The sequence below is a fragment of the Plasmodium reichenowi genome, chromosome 14 (genome assembly GCF_001601855.1).
Source record: "Plasmodium reichenowi strain SY57 chromosome 14, whole genome shotgun sequence".
Taxonomy (NCBI): Eukaryota; Apicomplexa; class Aconoidasida; order Haemosporida; family Plasmodiidae; genus Plasmodium; species Plasmodium reichenowi.
In genome coordinates this window covers 2,699,291-2,709,369 of record NC_033659.1, presented here as the reverse complement: position 1 = coordinate 2,709,369, position 10,079 = coordinate 2,699,291, and the positions used below count along the sequence as shown (strand labels likewise).

General features: G+C 19.4%; 5 protein-coding genes across 5 annotated transcripts in view; 2 read left to right on the top strand and 3 right to left on the bottom strand.

Annotated features, from left to right (window-relative positions):
- Positions 1 to 845: 845 nt before the first annotated feature.
- Positions 846 to 2,429, bottom strand: PRSY57_1466700 (DNA/RNA-binding protein KIN17, putative; the record flags this gene model as incomplete). Its single annotated transcript, XM_012910263.2, has 3 exons — positions 846 to 910; positions 1,048 to 1,099; positions 1,218 to 2,429. The coding sequence occupies 3 exons, from the start codon at positions 2,427 to 2,429 to the stop codon at positions 846 to 848; spliced, it is 1,329 nt and encodes a 442-aa protein (XP_012765717.2).
- A 1,171-nt stretch (positions 2,430 to 3,600) lies between these two features.
- Positions 3,601 to 4,485, top strand: PRSY57_1466600 (50S ribosomal protein L22, apicoplast, putative; the record flags this gene model as incomplete). Its single annotated transcript, XM_012910262.1, has 1 exon — positions 3,601 to 4,485. The coding sequence occupies one exon, from the start codon at positions 3,601 to 3,603 to the stop codon at positions 4,483 to 4,485; it is 885 nt and encodes a 294-aa protein (XP_012765716.1).
- Positions 4,486 to 5,014: 529 nt separating this feature from the next.
- Positions 5,015 to 6,481, bottom strand: PRSY57_1466500 (1-deoxy-D-xylulose 5-phosphate reductoisomerase, putative; the record flags this gene model as incomplete). The annotated part of the gene is made up of 1 exon (XM_012910261.2): positions 5,015 to 6,481. The coding sequence occupies one exon, from the start codon at positions 6,479 to 6,481 to the stop codon at positions 5,015 to 5,017; it is 1,467 nt and encodes a 488-aa protein (XP_012765715.2).
- An 815-nt stretch (positions 6,482 to 7,296) lies between these two features.
- PRSY57_1466400 (hypothetical protein) lies at positions 7,297 to 8,964 on the bottom strand (the record flags this gene model as incomplete). Its single annotated transcript, XM_012910260.2, has 1 exon — positions 7,297 to 8,964. One exon carries the CDS (start codon positions 8,962 to 8,964, stop codon positions 7,297 to 7,299), a length of 1,668 nt encoding a protein of 555 aa, XP_012765714.2.
- A 1,008-nt stretch (positions 8,965 to 9,972) lies between these two features.
- Positions 9,973 to 10,079, top strand: part of PRSY57_1466300 (DNA-3-methyladenine glycosylase, putative) — a gene marked incomplete at both ends in the record, with an annotated part of 1,500 nt that continues 1,393 nt past the window's right edge. Inside the window, one exon of the mRNA XM_012910259.2 lies at positions 9,973 to 10,079. This exon is cut by the window's right edge and continues 1,393 nt beyond it. Coding sequence (XP_012765713.2) covers positions 9,973 to 10,079 — 107 coding nt within the window.

Below are 10,079 nucleotides of genomic sequence, written 5' to 3'. Positions count from 1 at the left end.
AAAAAAAAAAAACAAAAAAAAAACAAAAAAAAATACAAAAAAAAAACAAAAAAAAAAACAGATGAACACTTCTTTACCTCAAATAATACAAAAAAAATATTAACACAATGTTGTCTGATTCTATTAAATAGATAACACATTTATGTTATTATTCTAGTACAATTTTGAGGAGGGAAATTAAACCATTTTGTAGCATGGGAATAAATTTAATTATTCTCAAATATTTCCATATTACATATTGATATAAAAATAATGTTACTTATTTTTTTTTTTTTTTAAAACTATATAGATAGATATTTAATTTTATATTAATTTCATATTCTCCGTGAAAATATATGTACGTAAAAATGTTATCGTTCATCTTCTTTTTTATATTGTAAATATATATATATATATATATATATATATATATACATATACATATATTTAACATTTATTATTTTATTTGTATATATATATATATATATATTTTTGTAAAAACACCAAATACTATCAACTTGACATATTGATATAACCAAACGTAAAACGTTTTTTTAAAAAGTTTTTTTAAAAAGTCTTATATTAATAATGAAATTATATATATAAAAAGATACACGGAAAAATATACAAGAAAAAAAAAAAAAAAAAAAAAAAAATCAAATTATAAAAGTACATCTATTTTTATGAGTAATATTTAACAATTAATAATTGGAAAAAAAGAAGTTAATTATTATAACAATAAATTTAAATTATTTTAACGAATAAGTGACAAATATTATATTATAATATATTTAAAATAAATTCCTTGTGAATAAAAATATGAAATGTCTCAAAAGTAAAAAAAAATATTATTTATTTTAAATGATCTAAATTTTATCATTTAATTTACTCACATCATCGTAAGACATACGTTCTTCGCTAATAAATTTATCTGTTAAAAAAAAAATATATAATATATAAATAATTAAAAATAAATATAAATAAATAAATAAATAAATATATATATATATATATATATATTTATATATATATTAGGTAACTTATTGAAATATAAAATATTTGTTATACCTAATGATTTATTGTATATATTAACTACAACCAAATCTTCATCTGGTAAAACCTATGAAGAGGAAAAAATTTATGAAATATATTATAATTAAAATGGCATTATATATACATGTGCAAAATATGCTTATTTTGTATTATTATTTCTTATTATTTTTTTTTTTTTTTCAAACCTTTTTTATTACTGCACAGGACCCTTTATATTTTCCTTTTAATACAACAACCTTTCTACCAATATTAGGTATGACTGTTTCCAGTTGTTTCTGATATGCATATACTATATCTGTGCTGTTATTCAATTTTATTTCACACTTATATTTATCCTTCCGCGAAATATACTTTATAACACCTTTATGATTATAATATTTATGGGTCTTATCAATTATCTTAACTATTATATTTTTAAAAATCCATATACTATTATCATTTTCTTCAGATGGATTATCATTATAATATTCATTTTCATGTTCATTTTTTTGGTTTTCCTTATGTTCATTATGTAATTCCGATATGTATGCATAATTTGGGTTATTCTTTAATTTCGAAGTATCATTATTTTTGTGTTTTTTTTTTTCTTCGTTTTCTAAAATCAATAAATCCAATTCTGATAAAGGTCTCTTATTTTTCGCATTACTATGATGGTTTGTATTTTTATCATCAATAATTGATTTTTTCTTATTTTGACTATCTTGCTTTAATAAATTTTTATCTAAAAATATATTAACATTTGGTTTTAAATCTTTAATAGAATTGGTATCATTATTTGTTTTTATTGATGAAATAATAATTTTTTCATCATTTTTTTTTTCTAATGCAGTATATTCAGATTCAATGAAAGTTCCTTTTTTCTTAGCTTCTTGAATTGCTTCATTAATTTTCTTTTCTTTTAATTCTTCATATGAGTATTCTATTTTTTTTCTTTCTTGATAAGCTTTTTCTCGTTCTATTTTTTCTCTGTCAATATATTCTAAATACCATCCTCTTTCCGTTTGTTCAATTTTACACTTTCCTGTTTTTCCTAAGTATAAAACAAAATCAGTTAAAGTAACCCAAACGGTTGCGTTCATATGTATATGCCCTTTATCACTTATCATGTTAGTATATACCGTATTAGCTAAAATACGAGCTCTACAATATTTCGTTTTCATCAATCTCATGAATTCTTTTTCAAACATAGCTGAATAATCATCCATAAATTTATTTGCATCCTGACAAAATATTTGCATTTGTCTTTGATGCGCTTCTGATAATCTATGACATTTAAATCCATTTTCATCTCTACATTGTTTTTCACACATTTGACAATACCACTTTAATTTCTGAAGGCCTTTTGCCTTCATTTTATTAGCTAGCCATTTTGGAGTTCCCGGTTCGGCTCTAGGCATAGTTCTTTATATATCAAAAAATTATATGTTTTTCATAAATAAAACTTTTATCAATGATTCATAACTAAAACAATCCCAACCAAAAAGGAATGTACATAGTTATGGTTGGAAATATATTATATGAATAAAAAAATAAATAATAAATAATTAAATAATTAAATAAATAAATATATATATATATATATATATGTATACTAATATATGGGTAATATTACATATTCATGTAATTATTTATATATTTTATTTTTTTATAATATAAATTAATTTTTCAGATACTCTTTTTGAAATGTAAATAGGTCAATTACATTTCAGGATCATTTTTGAAACTAATTTTTTTTCTATTAATTAATCTTAATTTCTGTTCCTCCATTTTTTTTTTATATATATTTTTCAATTGTTGTTATAATGTATAACATGTATTACATAAGTAAAAATTTTCAAAGAAAGATATTGTGGCATGAATATTAAAATGTTTTATTTTAAAAAGTATAATTTAAGAAATACATTTTTTCTCGATGCATTTTCTTTTTTTTATATAGATATTGTTAACAAATAAAAATAAAATAATATAAGAAAATATGTTATTATATATGAATAATAAAAATATTATTATGTATATATATTATATATATATTATGTAAATATATACTATTTATTCAAATTAAGATATTTCTTAGGCCCTTCTTTCTGTATGACAATAGAGAAAAATAAAAATCCAAATACACAATTATATATATATATATATATATATATATATATATATTATAATATATTCATAAATATATTCTGAAATTTATAATATTTTTTAATCTAAATTCTGCATTTTTATATTTTTTTTATTGAAAGAAATAAAATTAAAAAATAAAATTAAAAAATAAAATTATAAAAACAAAAAGAAAAAATATATGAATAATATATATATATATATTATAAATATATTCTGTTTTTAATATTGTCCTGTAAAAAAGAAACAAAAAACAAAATTCATTCAGTTAACAAATAATTCATATATATATATATATATATATATATATATATATATATAAATATATATATATATATATATATTTAATTACATGTGAATAAATATTTCAAGTTTATTTAAATATAATGATATTGCGCAAGTGTTGATTTGTTTTAGAATTATTTAAGCATAACATGGAGAACCAGAATGATACGAAAAATTAAATTGATCATAATCATGTTAATTTTTCAAGTACTATTGGATGAAATAATATTAGTATATAACCTCCGTTTTAGTGATAACAAAAAATATGATTTGGCATTTATAAAAGGTGATAATAATAAAATAATCATAAGAAATAATTCTTTAAGAAATAACACAATAATAAAAAAAACATGTGAAAAAGATAAGTTTGTATTAAATAACATATGTCAAACAAAAGAAGAGAACAAATTAGTTGATACAATTTCATCGAATGACAATATTACAATGGATAGTAATAATTTATTATATGATGATATGGATTTATTTGAAAATGATGGATTACAATTAAAGCAATGGTATTTTCCAGAAAAAGTAAAAGAGAAATGGAAAGAAAAACATATTGAAAATGTAAGAGACAATTATAAGAAGGTCCTATTAAATAATAAATATAATGAACTATTTAATATGTATAGAAACATAAAAAAAAATAATATAGAAAATTATAAGAAGAGAGTTAAAACTAATCGAATAAATCCTGTTATTTATGTTAAGAAAAGATTAGTTTCTGCTACAGCCAAATATATTAAAATGTCTTTTATGAAAACAAGAAAAATTCTATGGAAAATTAGATATATGCCAATTATTAAAGCATTTGCGTTTCTTTATTATTATGGTACTAATAAATATACAGTCAACATTTACAAATGTATAAAATCATGTCTACATAATGCTATTAATAAATATGGAAAAAATAACATAAAACCTGTTTTCCATACTCTCCAAGCTAATATGGGAGGATATACTAAAAAAATTAATATTAGGGCACGAGGAAAAACAGATATCATAAGAGAACCTCATACACATATTCGTGTCGTTTTAGAAGTTTAAATAAAATAAAAATATATTTTATCCATTTTTTTTCGTTCCTATATATTTTTATATAATCCGTTTGTTAAAAATTAAATGTGTATATATTTATGTACACATCATATATAATATAATTTTTATTATATTATATATATATATATATATATATATATTTATACATTTATTTTGATGAATGTATTTTTTTTTTATTAAACCATATATAATTATAACCAATTCTATCATAATAAAAATTGTATATTATTTTTTTTTTTTTTTTTTAAGTATATTATGTAAAAATTTTATATATTTTTTTAAAAAACTTAATTATTTTTATTTTAAAATTTTTTATTCGAAATGTATTATACAAATAATATATAAACAAAATTTGTTATGTCGTTAAATATGGAACATGTATTGTTTTATATATAAATTAAAAATCAAGAAAATATTTATTCATAAAAAAAAAAAAAGAAAAAGAAAAAGAAAAAGAAAAATACGTGATTCTTTCTTTTTAAGATATATATATATATATATATATATATATTTTGTACTATGAAGAATTATGTTTGTTGTATATATCGGTAGCTTTTTCTTTGGCCCAAGAATGTATTTGTAGAATTTGCTTCATTAAATCTTCACTATTTTCCGAAACCTTTTGAGAATTGAAAGATTCAAGAACTTGCGATATTATAGAGGAAATATCAAAATATTTAATTTTATTATTCAAAAATAAGTTGTTAGCTATTTCATTTGACGCATTTAGTACAGTTGGATAAAAGTTTCCTTTTATACCTGCTTGATAAGCTAATTTAATACACGGGAAATGTTCTAAAGAAGGTTTATGAAATGTAAGAGTTGAAACCTGAGCCAAATCTAAAGGTTTTAAATTTGTTTTTATTCTATCAGGCCATGTTAAGGAATATAATATTGGTATTTGCATATCTGGATAATACATTTGACTTATTACTGATTTGTCTATAAATTCAACACAAGAATGTATGATGCATTCTTTATGTACTATAACTTCTATATCATTATAATCGACATCAAATAAAAAATGTGTTTCTATAACTTCTAAACCTTTATTCATCATAGTTGCAGAATCTATAGTTATTTTCTTACCCATTTTCCATTTAGGATGCTTTAAAGCATTTTCTGATGTTACATTTTTTAATTCGTCCATAGTTAATTTTTGAAATGGGCCTCCAGATGAACATAAAAATATTTTATTTATATTGTTAATTTTGGAAAAATTGTCTTGTAAACATTTAGTTTTTAATACCTTATTATTATCTAAACATTGAAATATAGCACTATGTTCTGAATCAACAGGTATTACCTTTGCATTTTTATGAATATTTAATAATTTCTTTAAAAAGAAACCAGCAGAGACAATGGATTCTTTATTAGCTAACGCAACAATTTTATTATTCATAATTGCATACATAGTAGAATATAATCCTTGAAAAGAATCAATACCAATAACTATTTTATCTATACTATTACTACTACATATTTCTTTCATCCCTTCATCACCACATAATATTATAGGTTTATAATCTTTTATATTTTTTACCAATTCTTTCAATTCTTCATATACACTTTTGTCATGTATACACAAATATTCTGGTAAGAATTCTCTAGCTTGTTCATATAATTCATTCACACTCTTATTCACATACAATGCCTTAACATTAAAAACATTTTCAATTTTATTACACTCCCTTATTATATTTAAAGCATTCGTACCTATACTACCAGTACTTCCAAAAATTGCTACATTGATTGGTTTCTTTATTGCACCAATATCTATTAAATCCTTTTTGCATAACTTTATTCTTTTACATCTTCTACTCTTTGTTATTTTATTATCTGGTCCATTATATCCTATACCATAATTTATATACGCGTTATTTTTTCTTCTTTCAATGGAAACACATTTTGATGTATTATTTATTACTAAATCATTAATAGTTATTGTGATGAAGAAAAAATATATATAAATATATTTCTTCATCTATTAATTTTGTAATATGAAATTCAGTTTTTTTTTTTTTTTTTTTTTTTTCCTTTCTTTATTTCAAATATAATAAATAAATACATACATATATAATATATATAAATACATTTTTGGTATATATTTTTCTTCTTATCAAGGGCTACATAATAAAAAAGATAATCATAGTACTAAAAAATTTAAGTTTATTAGTTATATCAGAATATATTAACTTAAAACAAAAAAATGTAAGAATATAACACCTCATACATAAATGAATACATAATGGATGTATATATGAACGCATACACAAAGGGATACATAATTGAAAGCAGATTCTGTTTTACTGGAATAATATATGTGATTCTTTAATATTTTATTGGAACCTTGTTTTATAAAATTATAATACATATATATATATATATATATATATATATATATATATAATACATAAAATATGATAATTTTCTTTCTATTTATTTATAACAATTATTGAATTAATAATATATTAATTTAAATTTTAAACATAAATGTTTTTATCTTTTTAAGAAATAATAATATTTTTCTGTTCATTTGAATTTAAAAAGAAACATATTAAAATATATATATATATATATATATATATATAATATATTAAATGGAAATATTATAAACAAACAAGTAAAACAAAAAAAAAATAAAATAAATAAAAAATAAACAATAAATAATGAATAATAAAATAAAATACAGGAAAATAATAGAATAATATATATGAAAAAATATATTTTTTCTCTTTTTTGTTTGGTTGTTTTTTTCTTCTTTCGTATTTTTTTTTTTTTTTTTTTTTTTAATATATTTTATCTTGGAAAATCCATAAGAATAGTACAGACACTATTTATATATTTAGATAAGGATGGAAACTTTTTATTATTTTCTTGTTTTTCCTCATTTGATATATTGTATAAATTTTTTATATGTGTGTTCTTACTATTAATAATATTTGTTATTATATCAATAGGATAATCATTATTTTCGTAAAACCGTCTGGTTCCAGACCCTGTTAAGAGAAGTGGATAAATAGGATGTTTGTTTATTGATATAATTGGAGAATATCTGTTAACAAAATATTTGTTTATTAATCTATTATTTGTTATATTATATATGTATATATAACCAAATGTATCACCACATAAAAGATAATCTTTATATATATCAAATAAATATTGTTGGTTTGTTAAAGCATGTCTTTCATACTTTTGTATATAGTCTTTAACATTTCTTATATCATATAAATATATATAAGAGCAATTTCTACTTCCACTTAAAATGAAAAATTCTTGATACCATTTAACACATGTTATTCCATTGGAATTTTTTTTATTTTCAATTTTTAAAATATAATCATTTTTATGATCACAATTATCTGCATATACATATAAGCAATCATTATAATCCCCAACTGCATATATAGAATTTTTACCATATCCTTCATTTTTATATTCTATAGTGGATATAATGCCTTTTTGTCCTTTACCCTTTCTTGTACTTAAAATCCTATTTTCTAAGGTTTCAGAAGGTTTGTTAAAATCAAATACCTTTATAGATTTGTTTGTACCACATAATAACCAATTTTTTTCTGGATGAAAACATAACGAATAACAGTTACATAATTCATTGCATTCATTCATTGGCTTAAAAGACATTAATTCGGAACCATCAAAAGCGCTATATAAAGAAACTGGCTTATTTTTTGAACATGCTGAAAAAAAACAGCTATTCGAATCATTCCATTCAAAATAAGGATAAAATTTACAATCATATAAATGTTCATCAAATTTCATATGTAGCCAACTATTATTTCTTTTTAATAATTCCACTTCATCCATATTGTTGTATATATCATATAATGTATCTAAATTTTTCATATATTCATCTTGTTCATTATTCTGTAAAAAATTTAATAAGGACAAATCGGTAGCAAACATATTTAAATTATTACTATTAGAAATGGTATAATAACAACTTCCGTCTTTATTAAATTCACACTGTTTTAAAAATTCATTTCTATTTTTTTCTTTTATATGTTTCTTATAAGTACATTTTTTTATATCAATATTAACATTTGCTTCCACTTTATTTCTATAATTTTTTTTATCATAAATACACTTATTAAAACTTTTATTATAATTTATTTCTTCATTTATTTCCTTATCACAATCATTTTCTTGACACTTATTTGATGAACATGATGATGAACATGATGATGAACATGATGAGGTATTATCATCATTAATCAAATAACATTCTTTTTCTTCATCATATTTATTTAATTTCTCATATTTATAATTATAATAATCTACAAAAGGTATTTCTTGAATAATAGAACATTCGTTATGATATGAAACTTTTTTATCTGATTCGTTGGATATTTCATTGAAATATTCATCATTATTTGTGTTAAATATTTCCTTCTTACATTTTTCATTTAATAATACATCTTTTTCTGTATCATTAGACGATTGCATTATAGGAATTAGAAAAAAAAAAAAAATGAAACCTTTATTTATTTCGCAAAAAAAATATATTATATTAAATATATTATTCTTTTTCCCCATAAATTATATGCATACAGGTCCAAATGAATAAAAATATAATATATGAAAAAAAAAAAAAAAAACACAAAAAAAAAATTTATTTAAATTAAATAAAATAATTAATTCATAATACTTTTATGATATACATATTTATTATATCTTCTATATAAAATGCATATTGTCATTATGTTTTATTTCTAAAAATGAATCTGTTTTATCATAAGGAACTTAAAAAAAAAAGATATATATAAATATATACATATATATATATATAATTTATATATTGGAATAGAAAATACCTAGAATTACCAAATTTGCAATTTTATTTTATAAGTCATTTTTTATCTTGTGATTAGAAAGAAAAAATTATAATATATATATATATATATATATATGTTTAATATAAACTATTTTTCAAGTAATAAATATAATATTATATATATATATATATATATATATTTAATATACATACATTAATATATCAATATGGTTTTATTTCTAAATCGATACCGTATAGTTATATAATCATAATTAAGAGAAAGTATAAGAATCAAATATGTAATATATTTATATATATTTATTTTTATTATATTAAAATAGTGTAATATGTTAAAAAAAAAATCATATAATACATATGGATAAGGTATAACAATGAAATTTTCTTTCTTTTCTTAAACATTATACATATTTTATATATGTATTCATATATTTGAGTCTGTATATTTTAATTTTTTCACATTTATTTATGCTACTTAATAATCATAAATTTTGTTCAGTTAATAAATACAGAAAAGAAACAACTCGTTATGGAGGCAATTTTTGGATAATCCATATATATGCATGTTTTCTACTGTCATATTTGAGTTGACTTATAAAAAATAATAAACTATTAACATATGTAATTTTTAATATGCATATATTATGTAACGTTTTTACAAAATGGAAAAAATGAACGAATTCTCGTATAATAATAATAATAATAATAATAATAATGATAGAGGTTCACTAAAATTAAAACAATTACGTAATTCTATTAAGGGAAAGAA